The 20,065-nt window shown below is 36.6% G+C and overlaps 1 protein-coding gene across 1 annotated transcript in view; it reads left to right on the top strand.

Moving 5' to 3' along the window:
- Positions 1 to 20,065, top strand: part of ZFAND4 (zinc finger AN1-type containing 4) — a 98,322-nt gene that overhangs the window by 40,417 nt on the left and 37,840 nt on the right. The window contains exon 5 of the mRNA XM_036265423.1: positions 92 to 239. Coding sequence (XP_036121316.1) covers positions 92 to 239 — 148 coding nt within the window. The remainder of the gene's footprint in view (positions 1 to 91; positions 240 to 20,065) is intronic.

Here is a 20,065-nt window from a genome sequence, read left to right as displayed (position 1 = left end):
AGCATCTATAGTTTCTATTGCACGTGGAGTGTTTTTAGTCATTGGTCAGGTATCAGGTACATAACAATAGTAATTACTGTTTTATTTGCAGTGGTGGTTCGGTGTATAATTTGTATACTGATGAGGATGAAGAAGTTGAGCCTTCTCCTTCTGGGCAACAGATAATTGAAAATTCAATAACTATGAATAAGATGAAGCTGCTGAAAGCTAAGATGGAGAACATGAATCTCAGCAAAAAGGTGAAGCTGTACGCACTTGGCCAGGCCTTTTCCTAGTTTATCCCTGCAGAGCTCACAATATTGATGTCTGCTGGTAATTGTGAAAAATTATTTATAAAATATTATTCATCTCAAGTTTTTGGCCTCAGTAATTTATTGAGACATTAGAAGTGATGAATTGTTTTTCATGGATTAGCAACAAATCTAATGTGATTACACTGTACTTAAAATAATTTATGCTTAAAAAATTTCATAGTTCTAGAGCTAAGGATAATAACAGATAGCTTAATCTTAGTTATTTTTTATTTTATTGATTTATTTTATTTTTGTTACAGATGTTTTTCCTTTTTTACCCCATTGACACCCTCCTCCCCATCGCCTCCACCCCGTCCCCAGCTTTGTTGTCCATGTCCATTGGTTATCCATACATGCATATAAGTTCTGTGGTTTATGTCTTCCCACCTCCCAACACCCCCTCTTCTGAGGGTTGTCAGTCTGTACCCTACTTCCGTGTTTCTGGGTCTACCCTATTCCTCAGACTGTTATATTCATTATATTCCATATACAAGTGAGATCATGTGGTAGTTGTCTTTTTCTGCTTGGCTTGTTTCACTTAGGATAATACTTTCCAGGTCCCTCCATGTCATCTCAAAGGATAAGAGATCTTTCTTTCTTACCGCTGCATAGTACTCCTTGTGTATATGTACCACTGCTTTTTTATCCATTTGTCAACTGATGGATATTTGGGGTGTTTCCAGGTCTTAGCTATTGTAAATAGTGCTGCTATGAACATGGGGGTACATATATTCTTTCTGATTGGTGTTTCAGGCTTCTTAGGGTATATTCCTAGAAGTGGGATCACTGGGTCAAATGGAAGTTCAATTTCTAATTTTTCGAGGTAATACCATATTCTTTTCTATAGTGGCTGCACCAGTCTGCATTCCCACCAGCAGCGTACTAGAGTCCCCTTTTCTCCACACCCTCGCCAACACTTGTTGTTTGATGATTTGTTGATGGTGGCCATTCTGACAGGTGTGAGGTGATACCTCATTGTTGTTTTAATTTGCATCTCTCTGATGATTAGTGATGTTGAGCATTTCTTTATATGTCTCTTGACCATTTGTATGTCCTGTTTAGAGAGGTGTCTATTTAGTTCCTCTGTCCATTTTTTAATTGGGTTCTTTGTCTTCCTTTTGTTGAGGTGTATGAGTTCTCTATATATTTTGGAAATTAACCCCTTATCTGATGTATCATTGACAGTGATGTTCTTCCATGCAGTGGGTTGCTTTTCCATTTTGGTGGTTGTTTCTTTTGCTGTGCAGAAGCCTTTTAGTTGATGTAGTCCCATGTGTTCATTTTCTCCTTTGTTTCTGTTGCTTTAGGTGATGTATCAGTGAAAATTCTGCTGCGTATGATGTCCGAAATTTTATTGCCTACATTTTCTTCTAGAATTTTTATGGATTCACAGGTCACATTTAAGTCTTTTATCCATATTGAGTTTATTCTTGTGTATGGTGTAAGTTGATGGTCTAGTTTCATTTTTTTGCATGTAGCTGTCCAATTTTCCCAACACCATTTAGTAAAGAGGCTGTCTTTACTCCACTCTATGCTCTTGCCCCTTTTGTCAAATATTAATTGAGCATCCATTTTTTTTTTTTTAAATATAATATTGCTTTGGGTTCATTTCTGGGTTCTCTATTCTGTTCCACTGGTCTATATGCCTGTTCTTGTGCCAGTACCAGGCTGTTTTGATTACAGTGGCTTTGTAGTATAACCTGATATCTGTATTGTGATCCCACCTACTTTGTCCTTCTTTTTCAAAATTGCTATGGCTATTCAGAGTCTTTTTTGGTTCCGTATGAACTTTTGAAGTATTTGTTCTAGTTTCGTGAAATATGTCATTAGTATTTTGATGGGGATTGCACTGAATCTATAGATTGCTTTGGGTAATATGGACATTTTAATTATGTTAAATCTTTCAATCCATGAACAAGGTATGTGCTTCCACATTTTAATGTCTTCCACTATTTCTTTTTCAATGTCCTGTAGTTTTCTGCTAATAGGTCCTTTACTTCTTTGGTTAAGTTTATTCCTAGGTATCTTAATTTTTTGCCGTGATGATAAATGGGAATGTTCTTTTAGTTTCTCTTTCTGTGAGTTCATCATTGGTGTATAAGAATGCCATCAATTTCTTGACGTTAATTTTGTATTCTGCTACATTACCAAATTCATTTATTAAGTCTAGTAGATTTTTGATGGAGTGTTTAAGGTTTTCTATGTATAATATCATGTCATCTGCAAATAATGACAGTTTCACTTTCTCTTTTCCAATTTGGATCCCTTTTATTTTTTTCTTCCTGTCTGATTGCTGTGGCTAAGACTTCCAGTACTATGTTAAGAAAGAGTGGCGAAAGTGGACATCCCTGTCTTGTTCCTGTTCTTAATGGAAATATTTTTAGTTTCTGCCCATTGAGTATGATGTTGGCTGTAGGTCTTTCATATATGGCCTTTATTATGTCGAGATATGATCCCTCTATTCCCACATTGCTGAGTGTTTTTATCAGAAATGGATGCTGGATTTTGTTGAATGCTTTTTCAGCGTCTATTGATATGATCATATGGTTTTTAGCTTTCCTTTGTTTATGTGGTGTATCACATTTATTGATTTGCGAATATTGTACCAGCCTTGCATCCCTGGGATGAATCCCACTTGGTCATGGTGAATAATTTTTTTGATGTATTGCTGGATCCAATTTGCTAGTATTTTGTTCAGGATTTTGGCGACTGTGTTCATCTGGGATACTGGCTTGTAGTTTTCTTTCTTTGTAGTGTCTTTTTTCTGGTTTTGGAATTAGTTATGCTGGCCTCATAAAACAAGTTTGGAAGTGTTCCTTTCTTCTTGAATATTTTGAAATAGTTTGAGGAGAATGGGTGTTAGTTCTTTTTTAAATGTTCAGTAAAACTCCCCCATGAAGCCATCTGTGCCTGGGCTTTTGTTTGCTGGGAGAGTCTTGATTACCTCTTCAATTTCCTTAGATGTTATTGGTCTGTTCAAATTTTCTATCTCTTCCTTGTCCAGTTTTGGGAGACTGTGTGTTTCTAGAAATTTGTCCATTTTGCTTAGATTGACGAATTTGTTTCCATATAATTATTATACTTGATAGTAGCCGTTAATGATCTTTTGTATTTCTGTGGTGTCAGTTGTTACTTCTCTTTCATTTCTGATTTTGTGTATTTGGGTTCTCTCTCTTTGTTTCTTGGGTGAGTCTAGCTAAGGGTCCATCAATCTTGTTTATCTTTTTGAAAAACTAGCTCTTTGTTTCATTGATCCTTTGAATCGTTTTTTTTGGTTTGTTTGTTTGTTTTTTTAATCCTCACCCGAGGACATTTTTCGATATTTTGTTCAGATAGAGTGGGAGGGAGAGAGAGAGAGAGAAACATCGATGTGAAAGGGACACATCGAGTGGTCGCCACCCACACGACCCAACCAGGGCCGGGGACAAACTGCAACCGAGGTAGCTGCCCTTAGCATGAACCGAACCCGGGTCTCTCCAGACCGCAGGCCAATGCTCTAACCCCTGAGCCAAACCGGCCAGGGCCTTTGAATCGTTGTTTTGGTCTCTGTCATTTATTTCTGCTCTGATCTTTACCATTTCCTTCCTTCTACTTGCTCTGGTGTTTTCTTTTTGTTTGCTTTCTAATTCTTTAAGTTGTGAGGTTAGATAGTCAATTAGAAATTTTTCTTGTTTCTTGAGGTAGGCCTGTAGTGCTATGAACTTCCCTCTCAGAACTGCTTTTCTGCATCCCATAGATTTTGTGTTGTGTGTTCATTTTCATTGGTTTCCAGGAAGTTTTTAATTTCTTCCTTGATCTTCTCGGTAACCCATTCATTGTTTAATAACATGCTATTTAGCCTCCATGTGTTCAAATGTCTTTGCATGTTCTTGTTGCAATTGATTTCTAGTTACATGCCAATGTGATCTAAGAAGATGCTTGATATGATTTCAATGTTCTTTTTTTTAAATCCTCACCCGAGGACATTTTTCCATTTTTTGCACAGATAGAGTGGGAGGGAGAGAGAAGAAGAGAGAGAGAGAGAGAGGGAAACATCGATGCGAAAGGGACACATCGAGTGGCCGCCACCCACACAACCAACCAGGTCCGGGGACAAACTGCAACCAAGGTACATGCCCTTAGCGGGAACCGAATCCGGGTCTCTCCGGACTGCAGGTGGATGCTCTAACCGCTGAGCCAAACCGGCCAGGGCGATTTCAATGTTCTTGAACTTGTAGAGATTTAGTTTGTGTCTTATCATGTGGTCTATTTTGAGAATGTCCCATGTGCACTTGAGAAGAATGTGAATTCTGCTTTTTTGGGGTGTAATTTTCAGTAGATATCTATTAAATCCATTTGGTCTAGTGCTTCATTTAGAGTCTCTGTTTCCTTGCTAATTTTTTGTCTAGAGGATCTATCCATGGTGTCAACGGGGTGTTGAAGTCCCCTGCAATGATTGTATTGCTGTTGATTTCTCCTTTGAAGTCCTCCAGAAGATTTTTAATATATTTTGGTGCTCCTATATTAGGTGCATATATGTTTATCAAGGTTTTATCTTCCTGTTGGGTAGATGTTTTCAATATTATGTAGTGGCCTTCTTTGTCTCTAGTTATGGTCTTCATTTTGAAATCTTTTTTTATCGGATATGAGTATTGCTATCCCAGCTTTTTTTGCTTTCCATTTGCTTGGGAGATTTTTTCCATCCCTTCACTTTCAACCTATGTGAGTCTTTTGTTGTGAGGCGGGTCTCTTGTAAGCAACATATATGTGAGCCATGCTTTCTTATCCAATCAGCTACTCTGTGTCTTTTTATAGGAGCATTCAGTCCATTTACATTTAAGGTGATTATTGATATGTACTTATTTATTGCCATTTTTGTTTAATTTGGTCATATTTTTCTTCCTATTTCTCCTGCTAATTACAGCAGTCCTTTTAACATTTCTTGCCGTGCTGGTTTGGTGTTCATGTATTCCCTTAGCCTTATTTTGTCTGGGAAGCTCTTTATTTGACATTCTATTTTGAATGACAGCCTTGCTGGGTAGAGTAGTCTTGGATTCAGATCCTTGTTTTTCATGACCTTGATTACTTCATGCCATTCCCTTCTGGCCTGTAGTGTTTCTTGTGAAAAGTCAGCTCAGAGCCTCATGGGGTTTCCTTTGTAGGTAACCTGTTGCTTATCTCTTGCTGCTTTTAAGATTCTCTCCTTGTTTTGAATTTTTGGCATTTTGATTACTATGTGTCTTGGTGTGGGCCTGATTGGGTTCTTCTTACTTGAGGCTCTCTGTGCTTCTTGAATTTGAATGCCTTCTTCCTTCACCAAATTAGGGAAATTTTCTGTCACTATTTCTTGAATATATTCTCTAACCCTTCTTCATCGGGGACTCCTATGATGCGAATATTATTACGTTTCCAGTTGTCCCCACAGTTCTCTCAAGCTGTCTTCCTGTTTTGTTTGTTTATTGTTTTTTTTCGTTTGGTTTTCTGATTGGTTGACTTTTTCTACCCTGTCTTCTAATTCACTAATCCGGTCCTCAGCTTCCTCCACTGTGGTCTTTAGACCTTCCAGTGTGTTCTTTATTTCTGATATGTCACTCTTGATCTCTTCTTGGTGGTTTTTAATTTTCAATTGCTTTATTTTCAGCATCTCTATGTCCTTACTCATGCTGTTGAGCTTCCTCAAGATCATGGCTCTGAATTCTAGGTCTGTTAACTTGCCTAACTTCTCCACATTGATCTCATTTTCGGTGGAGGTCTCTTGTTATTTCATTTGGCTTTTGTTTTTGTGTTTCACCATTTTGGCTATCACAGTGGGCTTTGGAGCCTGCCAAGCTTTCCCTGTGGGTATTGGTGTTCTGTTGTTTGTGGCTCCCTCTCCTGGGTTTAGATGAGTGAGGGAGGACCCACGTTAAATACCACTGTCAAGTCTTACTTTCCTGATTAGAGTTGCCAGCCCAGGAATGGTACTGTTATCCTTTAGCTTTTTGCCTGGAGGCTAGCAGTCGAGGTTACTTGAAGGGTTTTGGATTGTAAATTGACTGAAAAACTCCCTCAGGTGCTCAGCATAAGGGGCTTTCCTGAGGGTGGGGCAGATGCTGGTTGCTAATGAGCCTCAATTAGCACTTCAATGGCCCACAGGGTGGGGTTGGATCTCCGAGGGAGGGGCTGCTGCCTCTCCCCAGAGCCCTGGGAAGGAGTAATATAGGGAACATCCTGCGTGGCTGCAACTCAGCAAAAGCTCTGAGTCCCCTCCAAATCCCGAGTGTCCCCACACAGTTCCAGTCCAGTCTGCCCTCCCTCTACCGGAGCCAGAGGTGAGTGGCTGTGGCTGTGTTAGCCTCTGTCGGGGCTCTGCGCTGTGGAGCCCCTTGGGAGTTTAACCCGAGGATGCTGCTCTGTGTAGACGGTCTGTGTAGCTTCCATTCCCTCTGCCGCCATTTTGGAATCTCTTACAGTTATTTTTTCAAATGCTGTATTTGTATTTACTTATTATGGATATCTTTGCGTGTTGATAAAGAGTATGCCTATTTTCAGCTTCACTAGATATTGTCATTTTTCCAATGTGATTCCAAAGTAATTGAACCAATTTATGTTCTGTCTGGTAGTGAGTGAGATTTGCCATTTTCATGCATTCTTTGCAGTGTTTGGTGTGGTTCTTTTCACTTTTGTCATTCTGGTTGATGTGTAGAACCATCATATTGTGGCTTTAATTTGCATTTCTCAGACTAATGACGATGAGCTCCCTTCATATGTTTATTGGATATTTGGATATCTTGTTTTTGTAAAATGCCTTTTTAAATATTACTCATTTTTCTACTGAGTTGTATCTTTTTTGCTTTTTTATTTTTTGAGACTTTTATATATTCTAGATATGTCTTTTATCTCAATATATAATATACATATAGTATGTATACATATATATCACCCCTCTATTACTTTGCTTTTTACTCTATTAATAGCTCATCCCCTTTTTAATTGAAATATAATATGTACATATAACAAAATTCACATTTTGCAGCTTGATGAATTTTTACATTAATATATATTCATGTAGGAACAACCCAAATTAAAATGGACCTTTTCTCTCCAGTTTTCCTTATAACCTTTCCTAGTCAATACCTGCCTTTTCCATTCCCAGAAATTACTGTTCTTATATTTGTCACCATAAATTAGTTTTGCCTCTTTTTGAACTTTGTGTAAATGAAATAATATATTTTCTCTCCCTCTCCTTTTTTTTTTTTTTGTCTGGTTTGTTTTGCCCAACGTAATACTTTCACAACTCATCGTGTTGTTTTATGTATCAGTTCATATGTTTTCACTGCTGTGTACTTATCCACTGTATGACTATACTTCAGTTTGTTTCTTCTCCTTTCGACAGACGTTTGGATTGTTTTTAGTTTTTGGCTTTCAACAATTAGCTTCTTTGAACATTCTTATACATGTCTTTGGTGGATATAGACACTCTTCTTTGCATCTATCTAGAAATTGTCTTGTAGAGTCATAGGGTAGGTATATATGTAGCTTTAGTCTGTGTCAAACTATTTGCCAAATATCTGAACCAACTGATATTCATATTAGCAACACTAGAGTTCCAGTTTGTGCCATATACTCATCAACACTTTATTTATTTATGTTTTTTTTTCTTTACTGATTTTAGAGAGAGAGGAAGGGAGAGGAAGAGAGAAATAGAAACATCGATGAGAGAGAACATTGATTGGCCACCTCCTGCATGCCCCCCACAGGGGATTGGGCCCACAACCTAGGCATGTGCCCTGACCGGGAGTCAAACTGGCAACCTCTTGAAGGTACATAGCTTAATGCTCAACTACTGAGCCACAACCGCTGGGCAACACTTGATATTGTAAGTCTTTTCATTTTAACCATTCTGGTGGATATGTAATGGTTTCCATTTATATTTCTCTGATGAGGAATAATGTTTAGTTTTTCATATGCTTATTGGCCATTAAGATACTGACTTTTGTACCAACTATTTTTATATCATATGTTTAAATACATAAAATTAAATATTTTTTTTGACTAGTCAATGCCTGTTTAAGTCTTTTGCTCATTTTTTAAGTTGGATCATCTGCCTTTTGCTTATTGTTTTTTATAGGTATTTTGATACTATGGATATATATATATTTTTATTGACAGTATTATTTATTAATTTTTATTAATTAATTTTTGTTACAGATGTTTCTCCTTTTTTCCCCACTGATTCCCCCCTCCCCCTCCCTCCCTGCCCTGTCCCCAGCTTTGTGTCCATGTCCATTGTTCATGCATACATGCATATAAGTTCTGTGGTTTATCTCTCCCCCACCACCCCCTCTTCTGGGGATTGTCAGTCTGTACCCCACTTCCACGTCTCTGGGATTACCCCATTCCTCAGACTGTTATGTTCATTATAACCACAAATAAGTGAGATCATATGATACTTGTCTTTCTCTGTTTGGCTTGTTTCACTTAGGATGATACTTTCCAGGTCCCTCCATGTCATCTCAAAGGATAAGAGATCTTTCTTTCTTACAGCTGCAAAGTACTCAATTGTGTATATGTACCACTGCTTTTTTATCCATTCGTCTACTGATGGACATATGGGCTGTTTCCAGATCCTAGCTATTGTAAATAGTGCTGCTACAAACATGGGGGTACATATATTCTTTCTGATTGGTGTTTCAGGCTTCTTAGGGTATATTCCTAGAAGTGGGATCACTGGGTCAAATTGAAGTTCAATTTCTAATTTTTTGAGGTAACACCATATTGTTTTCCACAATATGGAAAACAATATTGTGGAAAATATTGGCTGCACCAGTCTGCACCAGTGGCTGCACCAGTCTGCATTCCCACCAGCAGTGCACTAGGGTCCCCTTTTCTCCACACCCTCGCCAACACTTGTTGTTTGATGATTTGTTGATGGTGGCCATTCTGACAGGTGGGAGGTGATACCTCATTGTTTTAATTTGCATCTCTCTGATGATTAGTGATGTTGAGCCTTTCTTCATATGTCTCTCAGCCATTTGTATGTCCTGTTTGGAGAGGTGTCTATTTAGTTCCTATTCCCATTTTTTAATTGGGTTCTTTGCCTTCCTTTTGCTGAGCTGTGTGAGCACTCTAGATATATTGGAAATTAACCCCTTATCTGAAGTATCATTGGCAATTATGCTCTCCCATACAGTGGGTAGCCTTTCCGTTTTGATGATTGTATCTTTTGCTGTGCAGAAGCTTTTGAGTTTGATGTAATACCATGTGTTCATTTTCTCCTTTGTTTCTGTAGCCTTAGGTGATGTATCAGTGAAAATTCTGCTGAGTATGATGTCTGAAATTTTGTTGCCTACATTTTCTTATAGGATTTTTATGGATTAATGAGTCACATTTAAGTCTTTTATCCATTTTGAGTTTATTTTTGTGTATGGTGTAAGTTGATGGTCTAGTTTCATTTTTTTGCATGTAGCTGTCTAATTTTCCCAGCACCATTTATTACAGAGGCTGTTCTTATCCACTGTATGCTCTTGCCACCTTTGTCAAATATTAATTGAGAATATTGCCTTGGGTCCATTTCTGGGTTCTCTGTTGTGTTCCACTGGTCTATATGCCTGTTCTTGTGCCAGTACAAGGCTATTTTGATTACAGTGGCTTTGTAGTATAACCTGAAATCTGGTAATGTGATCCCTCCAACTTTGTTCTTTTTCAAGATTGCTGTGACTATTGGAGGTCTTTTTGGTTCCATAGGAACTTTTGAAGTACTTGTTCTAATTCTGTGAAGTATGCCGTTGGTATTTTGATGGGAATTGTATTGAATCTGTAGATTGCTTTGGGTAATATGGACATTTTAACGATGTTAATTCTCCCAATCCATGAACAGGGTATGTGCCTCCACTTTTTTATATCTTCCTCTATTTCTTTTTTCAATGACTTGTAGTTTTCTGCGAATAGGTCCTTTAATTCATTGGTTAAGTTTATTCCTAGGTATCTTAATTTTTTTGCCGTGATGATAAATGGGAATGTTCTTTTAGTTTCTCTTTCTGTGAGTTCATCATTGATGTATAAGAATGCCATCGATTTCTTGACGTTAATTTTGTATCCTGCTACATTGCCAAATTCATTTATTAAGTCTAGTAAACTTTTGATGGAGTCTTTGGGCTTTTCTATGTATAGTATCATGTCATCTGCAAATAATGACAATTTCACTTCCTCCTTTTCAATTTGGATCCCTTTTATTTTTTTTTTCCTGTCTGATTACTGTGGCTAGGACTTCCAGTACTATGTTAAATAAGAGTGGCGAAAGTGGGCATCCTTGCCTTGTTTCTGTTCTAAAGGGAAATGCTTTTAATTTTTGCCCATTGAGTATGATGTTGGCTGTAGGTCTTTCATATATGGCCTTTATTATGTTGAGATATGATCCCTCTATTCCCACTTTGCTGAGCATTTTTATCAGAAATGGATGCTGGATTTTGTCGAATGCTTTTTCAGCATCTATTGATATGATCATGTGGTTTTTATTCTTCATTTTATTTATGTGGTGTATCACGTTTATTGATTTGCGAATATTGTTCCAGCCTTGCATCCCTGGGATGAATCCCACTTGGTTATGGTGAATAATTTTTTTGATGTATTGCTGGATCCAATTTGCTAGTATTTTGTTCAGGATTTTGGCGTCTATGTTCATCAGGGATGGATGTGTTTTGTTTTTTTCCAGAAATCTGATTTATACACAGCTTGCTCTTTCACTTTCTCATTTTTTTAACAAATATTCTTTATTTTAATGTATGCTAACTTATCAGTTTTCCTTTTATGATTACCAATTTTTATAGTCTTTTAATGAAGTCTTTACCTACCACAAGGTCTTGAATACATGCCTTCTGTTTTTCTCCAAAAGCTCTATTATCATTCCTTTCTCACTTAGATTTACATTCCATTTGAAACTAAACCTTTTAAAAATATAATATGAGCCCTGTCCGGTTTGGCTCTGCAGTTAGAGGGTCAGCCCGCGGACCAGACAGTCCTGGGTTCGGTTCCCGCTAAGGGCACATACCTTGGTTGCAGTTTGTCCTTGGCCCCAGTTGGGGTCGTGTGGGTGGCAGCCACTCGATGTGTCTCTCTCACATCAATGTTTTTCTCTCTCTCTTCCTCCCTCTTTCCCTCCCGCTCTATCTAAAGATAAATGCAAGAAAATGTCCTCGGGTGAGGATAAAAAAATATATATATATACATATATATGTATAAACGTATATATATATATATATATATATATATATATATATATATATAAAATATGAAATAGGGTGAAGATAATTTTCTCCATAATCCTAAGTGTTTTTGTACCTATGAACTGAACTTCAGAATATATGAAACAAAAGCAACAAAGATACATAGGCAAATTCATAGTTATATTTGATTTTTACACTTCTATTCTCAAAAAAAAAAAAAAAATGGATAGAAAAGATAAGCAATCAGAAAGGATTTAAAAGGCTTGGACAATACTATCAAACTTCCTTGTCCCAACTGACATTTATAGAATGTTCCACCTAACAACAGCAGAATACACATTTTTTCAAAGTACACTCAGAACGTTTACTAAGATAAACTGTATCATGTGTTAGTAAACAAGTCCCAATAATTTGAAAAGATTCAAATCATACAAAAATGCTCTTTTTTTCAACTTCATTTTTATTGTTGACACTATTACAGATGTCCCCCATTTCTTCTGGCCACCTCCACCCAGCCGCTGCCACCGCTTCCCTCTGGCCATCACCACACTGTTATCTCTGTCTATGGATTATGCATACATGTTCTTTGGCTAATGTCTTCACCTTCTTTCATCCAGTTTCCCCTCCCTCTTCCCTTCTGACAGCTGTCCGTCTATTCCATGTATCCATGCCTGTTTCTGTTTTGTTTATCAGTTTATTTTGTTCATAAGATTCCACATATAAGTGAGATCATATGGTGTTTGTTTTTCTCTGACTTACTTATTTCACTTAGCAAAATTCTCTCTTATAACAACAAAACAAAATTAGGAGTAATAACAGAGAGATACCTGGAAAATCTAATATTTTAGAATAACAGACTTGTAAGTAACAGGTCAAAGAAGAAATCCAAAAGTATCAAATCATTCTTATTTTCCTAGAATGAACCACTTGTGATGAATGTTCCTTTTTATGTCTTTAGATTTAATTTGCTAATATTTTATTTAGAGTTTTTGTTTATCAGAGAAGTTGGTCTGTAAATATTTTTTCCAATATACAGAAAGTTGAAAGAATTTTAGAGTGAAAATCTGTTTAGCACCTAGATTCTATAATTAACATTTAAAGATTTTTTTCTTTTTAATTATTGTAAAATACACATAAAATTTGCCATCTTAATCTTTTCTTTTTCTTCCAATTCATGAATACATTTTATGTGTCTCTTTCAATCTTCTAATAATATTTTATAGTTTTCAGTGTATCAGTCTTTCACATCATTTATTAAGTTTATTCCAAGGTATTTTATTCTTTTTATTGCAATTGAAAAAGGAATTAAAAAATATTTTATTTCTGAAATTTATTGTTAGTATATAGGAATGCAATGGATTTTCATACATTGATTTTTGTATTCTGCAACTTGACTATATTTGTTTCTAAATTTTTTAATGGTGTCTTTATGTTTTCTATATAAAGAATCATGTCTACAAAAAGTGACATTTTTACTTCTTTATTCCCAATTTAGATGCCTTTTATTTCTTTCTCTTGCCTGATTGCTTTGGCTAGGACCTCCAGTATTGTGTTGAATAAGAGTAGTGAGAATGGGCATCCTTGTCTTTTTCTTAACAGAAAAGTGTTTAGTTTTCACCAGTCATTATATTATTAAGGGTTTGTCATGTATATCCTTTATTATGTTGAGGAATTTGCCTTCTACATACCCATTTTACTGAGTGTTTTAATTATAAGTGGATGTTATATCTTATCAAATGCTTTTTCTGCATCTATTGATAAGATCATATGATTTTATCTTTTCTTTTGTTAATGTGTTATATTGCATTGATTAATTTGTATAAGTTAAACCATCCTTGTGCTCCTGGAATGAATCCTATTTGATCACGATGTATTATCTTTTTAATGCATTGCTGTATTCAATTTGCTAGTATTTTATTTAGGATTTTTGTATCTGTGTTCATCAGAGAATAATGATCTGTAGCTTTCTTTATTATATGTTATTTTCACTAGGTTTTAGTTTCAGGGTAATGCTGGCCTGATAAAATGTGTTAGGAAGTATTGTTACTTCTTCATTATTGGGGGAAGAGTTTGAGAAGAATGGATATTAAGTCCTCTTGAATGTTTGGTATAATTCACTAGTGAAGCCATGGTCTATAACTTTTTGAGAGGTTTTTAATTTTTTTAAATTTTATTTTCTTCACTGTTGATCAGTCTAGTTAAATTTTCCAGTTCTTCTTGATTCTAGTTCTTGGTTATATATTTTTAAGAACTTGTCCATTTCTTCTAGGTTATTGAATTTGATGGTATATAATCTTTTATAGTATTCTGTATGATCCTTTGTATTTCTGTGGAGTCCTTCGTAACTTCTTTTTTATTTTTGATTTTGTTTGAGTCTTTTTGTTAATCTAGCCAGAGATTTGTCAATTTTATTAATCTTTTCAAAGAAGCAGCTCTTTGTTGCATTAATTTTTTTATATTGTCTTTTTGTTTTCTATTTTATTTAATTCTGCTCTTATTTTATTGTTTCCTTCTGCTGACTTTGGACTGCATTTGTTCTTTTTCTAGTTTTTAAAGATGTAACGTTAGGTTATTTATTAGGAATTTTTCTTGTTTCTTATGATAGGCCGGTAATGATATAAACTTCCCTCTTATTACTGCTTTTGCAGCGTCCCAAAAGTCATGTTGTCATTCTCAGTGATCTGTATGTATCATTTGATCTCTTCTTTTATTTCTTCTTTGATCCAGTGGTTCTTTAGCAGGTTGTTTAATCTCTACATGATAGTGTTTTTTTCTGCTTTATTTCTTGAAGTTGATTTCCAGTTTCAAAGCATTCAGAGAACATACTTGGTATGATTTACATCTTTTTAAATTTGTTGAGGCTAGTTTTGTGTTCCAATATACTGTGTATCCTTGAGAATGTTCCATGTGCACTAGAGAAGAATGTGTAATCTGGTGTACTGGGATGAGAGGCTCTGTATATGTCAATTATATTTATTTGGTTCTAATGTGTCATTTAAGGCCGATATTTCCTTATTGATTTTCATTTGAATGATATAGCCATAGCTGTCAATGGGGAATTTAGGTCCTCTACTCTGTGTTTTTGTCAGTTTCTTCCTTTAGTTCTGTTAGTAGTTGCTTTATATTTTTTGGTGCTCCCTGATTGGGTGCATATATACTGACAAGTGTGATGTCTTCTTGATGTAGTGTCCCTTTATCATTATAAAATGTCTATGTTTGTCTTATGTTATCTTGAAATCTATTTTGTCAGATATAAGTATGGCTACACCTGCTTTTCTCTGGGTGCCATTTGCTTGCAGACTAATTTTTTACCTCTTCACTTGGAGTCTGTATTTGTCCTTGCAGCTGAGCTGTGAGAAGACAGCATATGGTTGGGTTTTGTTTTTCTATTTAATCTGCTACTGTCTGCCTTTCTGTTGGTGAGTTCAGTCCATTTACATTTAGGGTAATTATTGATGTATGAGGATTTCTTATAAGCATTTTATCTTTTGTTTTCTAGTAATACTGCATCTTTATTGTTTCTTTTCCCTTGTGTTTTGACATTTTGGTTTGGTGGTATTCTATGATTTTTTTTCTGTTTACTCTTTTTTTAATATTATATCTCAGTTCTGGGATTTTTGTTTGTTTGTTTGTGTTTTTAATCCTCACCTGAGGATATTTTTCCCATTGATTTTTTTTTTTTAAAGAAAGTGGGAGGGAGGGAGAGAGAGAGAGAGAAAGAGAAACATCTATGTAAGAGAGACACATTGATTGCCTGCCTTTCGCACAACCCCGACTAGGGCCAGGACTGAATCACAACCAAGGTATGTGCTCTTGACGGGAATTGAGCCTGTGACTTTTTGTCTGTGGGCCAATGCTCCAACTACTGAGCCAAACGGGGCCAGGGATCAGTTCTGGGATTTTTGTGTGTAGTTACTGTTAGGTTTATGCAAATAAAGTTTCATATCTACAGTAGTCATTCTTCTTCTGAATACATCTTATCTACATTACCCCTTACAAATTTAGACCTCTACTCCCTCGCCTTTTATGTTTTTGTTGTCATAAATTATCCCTGTTCGTGCTGTATGTTTATTTCCAAATTGAAGTAGCTGTTTTCTTCTCTCTCTCTTTTTTTTAATCTTCACCCGAGGATATTTTTCTATATATCTTCATACAGAGTGGGGGGGAGAAAGAGAGAAACATTGACATGAGAGGGACACATCGACTGGCTGCCTCCTGCACGACCCTGGCCAGGGTGGAGGATGAACCAAAACCGAGGTACGTACCCTTGGCCAGAATTGAAATCATGACTCACTGGTCCACAGGCCAACACTCTGTTGCTGAGCCAATCCGGCTAGGGCATCTTCTCTTTTTTGAAAATTTTTTACTTTAACTTTTACTTATTTATTTATTTATTTATTTTTAATTAATTTATATTTGTTACAGATGTTTCTCCTTTTTCTACCCACTGATACTTCCCTCTCTATCCCTCCCCGCCCTGTCCCCAGCTTTGTTGTCCATGTCCATTGTTCATGTATACATGCATATAAGTTCTGTGGTTTATCTTTCCCCCCTACCCCCTCTTCTGGAGATTGTCAGTCTGTACCCCACTTCCACGTCTCTGGGACTACCCCGTTCCTCAGACTCTGTTATGTTCATTATATTCCACAAATAAGTGAGAGCATGTGATATTTGTCTTTCTCTGCTTGGCTGGTTTCACTTAGGATAATACTCTCCAGGTCCCTCCATAACATCTCAAAGGATAAGAGATCTTTCTTTCTTACAGTTGCATAGTACTCAATTGTGTAAATGTACCACAGCTTTTTTATCCACTCATCTATTGATGGACATTTGGGCTGTTTCCAGATCTTAGCTATTGTAAATAGTGCTGCTATGAACATGGGGATACATATATTCTTTCTGATTGGTGTTTCAGGCTTCTTAGGGTATATTTCTAGAAGTAGGATCACTGGGTCAAATGGAAGTTCAATTTTTAATTTTTTGAGGTAACACCATATTGTTTTCCATAGTGGCTGCACTAGTCTGCATTCCCACCAGCAGCGTACTAGAGTCCCCTTTTCTCCACACCCTCGCCAACACTTGTTGTTTGATGATTTGTTGATGGTGGCCATTCTGACAGGTGTGAGGTGATACCCCATTATTGTTTTAATTTGCATCTCTCTGATGATTAGTGATGTTGAAAATTTCTTCATATGTCTCTTAGCCATTTGTATGTCCTGTTTGGAGAGGTGTCTATTTAGTTCCTATTCCCATTTTTTAATTGGGTTCTTTGCCTTCCTTTTGCTGAGCTGTGTGAGCACTCTAGATATATTGGAAATTAACCCCTTATCTGAAGTATCATTGGCAATTATGCTCTCCTGTAGAGTGGGTTGCCTTTCCATTTTGGTGGTTGTTTCTTTTGCTGTGCAGAAGCTTTTGAGTTTGATGTAGTTCCATGAATTCATTTTCTCCTTTGTTTCTGTTGCCTTAGGTGATGTATCAGTGAAAATTCTGCTGAGTATGATGTCTGAAATTTTGTTGCCTACATTTTCTTGTAGGATTTTTATGGATAAATGAGTCACATTTAAGTCTTTTATCCATTTTGAGTTTATTCTTGTGTATGGTGTAAGTTGATGGTCTAGTTTCATTTTTTTGCATGTAGCTGTCCAATTTTCCCAACACCATTTATTAAAGAGGCTGTCTTTACTCCACTGTATGCTCTTGCCACCTTTGTCAAATATTAATTGAGCATATTGCCTTGGGTCCATTTCTGGGTTCTCTATTCTGTTCCATTGATCTGTCTGCCTGTTCTTGTGCCAATATCATGCTGTACAGTGGCTTTGTAGTATAACCTGGAATCTGGTAATGTGATCCATCCAAATTTGTTCTTCTTTTTCAAGATTGCTGTGACTATTCGGGGTCTTTTTTGGTTCCATAAGAACTTTTTTTTTTTAATTTTTTTTATTTTATTTTAAATTATTTATTTATTTTTTTGTTACAGATATTTTACCTTTTTTACCCCATTGGCACTCCCCTCCCCACCCCTGCCCCGCCCTGTCCCCGGCTTAGTTGTCCAAGTCCATTGATCATGCATACATGCGTATAAGTTCTGTCTTATCATTATTTTTTAATCCATGTCTTTCCTCAGAGTTCATTTTCTCCTTGCTGAAAATACACTTTTTATTATTATTATTATTATTATTTTTTTAATGAATTTTTATTTATTTTTTTGTTACAGATATTTTACCTTTTTACCCCATTGGCACACCCCACCCTACACCCCCCTACACCCTGTCCCCGGCTTAGTTGTCCATGTCCATTGGTCATGCATACATGCATATAAGTTCTGTGGTTTATCTCTTCCCACCCCCCCACCCCCCATCCCCTCTTCTGAGGGATGTCAGTCTGTGCCCTACTTCCATGTGTCTGGGTCTACTGTATTCCTCAGACTGTTATGTTCATTATATTCCGTATATAAGTGAGATCATGTGGTATTTGTCTTTTTCTGCTTGGCTTCTTTCACTTAGGATAATACTTTCCAGGTCCCTCCATGTCGTCTCAAAGGATAAGAGATCTTTCTTTCTTACCGCTGCATAGTACTCCATTGTGTATATGTACCACAGCTTTTTTATCCATTCGTCTACTGGGGGACACTTGGGCTGTTTCCAGATCTTAGCTATTGTAAATAGTGCTGCTATGAACATGGGGGTACATATATTCTTCCTGATTGGTGTTTCAGGCTTCTTAGGGTATATTCCCAGCAGTGGGATCACTGGGTCAAATGGAAGTTCAATTTTTAATTTTTTGAGGTAGCACCATATTGTTTTCCATAGCGGCTGCACCAGTCTGCATTCCCACCAGCATTGTATTAGAGTTCCCTTTTCTCCACACCCTCGCCAACACTTGTTGTTTGATGATTTGTTGATGGCGGCCATTCTGACAGGTGTGAGGTGATACCTCATAGTTGTTTTAATTTGCATCTCTCTGATGATTAGTGATGTTGAGCATTTCTTCATATGTCTCTTAGCCATTTGTATGTCCTGTTTGGAGAGGTGTCTATTCAGCTCCTCTGCCCATTTTTTAATTGGGTTCTTTGTCTTCCTTTTGTGGAGTTGTATGAGCACTCTATATATATTGGAAATTAACCCCTTATCTGATACATCATTGGCAATGATGTTCTCCCATACAGTGGGTTGCCTTTCCATTTTGGTGGTTGTTTCTTTTGCTGTGCAGAAGCTTTTTAGTTTGATGTAGTCCCATGTGTTCATTTTCTCCTTTATTTCTGTTGCCTTAGGTGATGTATCAGTGAAAATTCTGCTCCGTATGATGTCCGAAATTTTGTTGCCTACATTTTCTTCTAGAATTTTTATGGATTCACGGGTCACATTTAAGTCTTTTATCCATTTTGAGTTTATTTTTGTGTATGGTGTAAGTTGATGGTCTAGTTTCATTTTTTTGCATGTAGCTGTCCAATTTTCCCAACACCATTTATTAAAGAGGCTGTCTTTACTCCACTGTATGCTCTTGCCACCTTTGTCAAATATTAATTGAGCGTATTGCCTTGGGTCCATTTCTGGGTTTTCAGTTCTGTTCCACTGGTCTATATGCCTGTTCTTGTGCCAGTACCAGGCTGTTTTGGTTACAGTCGCTTTGTAGTATAACCTGATATCTGGTATTGTGATCCCACCTACTTTGTTCTTCTTTTTCAAGATTGCTGTGGCTATTCGGGGTCTTTTTTGGTTCCATATGAACTTTTGAAGTATTTGTTCTAGTTCTATGAAATATGTCGTTGGTATTTTGATGGGGATTGCATTGAATCTATAGATTGCTTTGGGTAGTATGGACATTTTAATGATGTTAATTCTTCCAATCCATGAACAGGGTATGTGCTTCCACTTTTTTATATCTTCCTCTATTTCTTTTTTCAATGACCTGTAGTTTTCTGCAAATAGGTCCTTTACTTCTTTGGTTAAGTTTATTCCTAGGTATCGTAATTTTTTTGGCGCAATGGTAAATGGGATTGTTTTTTCAGTTTCTCTTTCTGTGAGTTCATCATTGATGCACAAGAATGCCGTCGATTTCTTGACGTTAATTTTGTATCCTGCTACTTTGCCAAATTCATTTATTAAGTCTAATAGATTTTTGATGGAGTCTTTAGGGTTTTCTATGTACAATATCATGTCATCTGCAAATAAGGACAGTTTCACTTCCTCCTTTCCAATTTGGATCCCTTTTATTTTTTTCTTCCTGTCTGATTGCTGTGGCTAAGACTTCCAGTACAATGTTAAATAAGAGTGGCGAAAGTGGACATCCCTGTCTTGTTCCTGTTCTTAATGGAAATGTTTTTAGTTTCTGTCCATTGAGTATGATGTTGGCTGTAGGTCTTTCATATATGGCCTTTATTATGTCGAGATATGATCCCTCTATTCCTACATTGCTGAGCGTTTTTATCAGAAATGTATGCTGGATTTTGTCGAATGCTTTTTCAGCATCTATTGATATGATCATGTGGTTTTTATTCTTCATTTTGTTTATGTGGTGTATCACGTTTATTGATTTGCGAATATTGTACCAGCCTTGCATCCCTGGGATGAATCCCACTTGGTCATG

Source organism: Molossus molossus, unplaced genomic scaffold (genome assembly GCF_014108415.1).
Source record: "Molossus molossus isolate mMolMol1 unplaced genomic scaffold, mMolMol1.p scaffold_m16_p_17, whole genome shotgun sequence".
NCBI lineage: Eukaryota > Metazoa > Chordata > Mammalia > Chiroptera > Molossidae > Molossus > Molossus molossus.
This window is presented reverse-complemented; position numbering and strand designations above follow the sequence as displayed.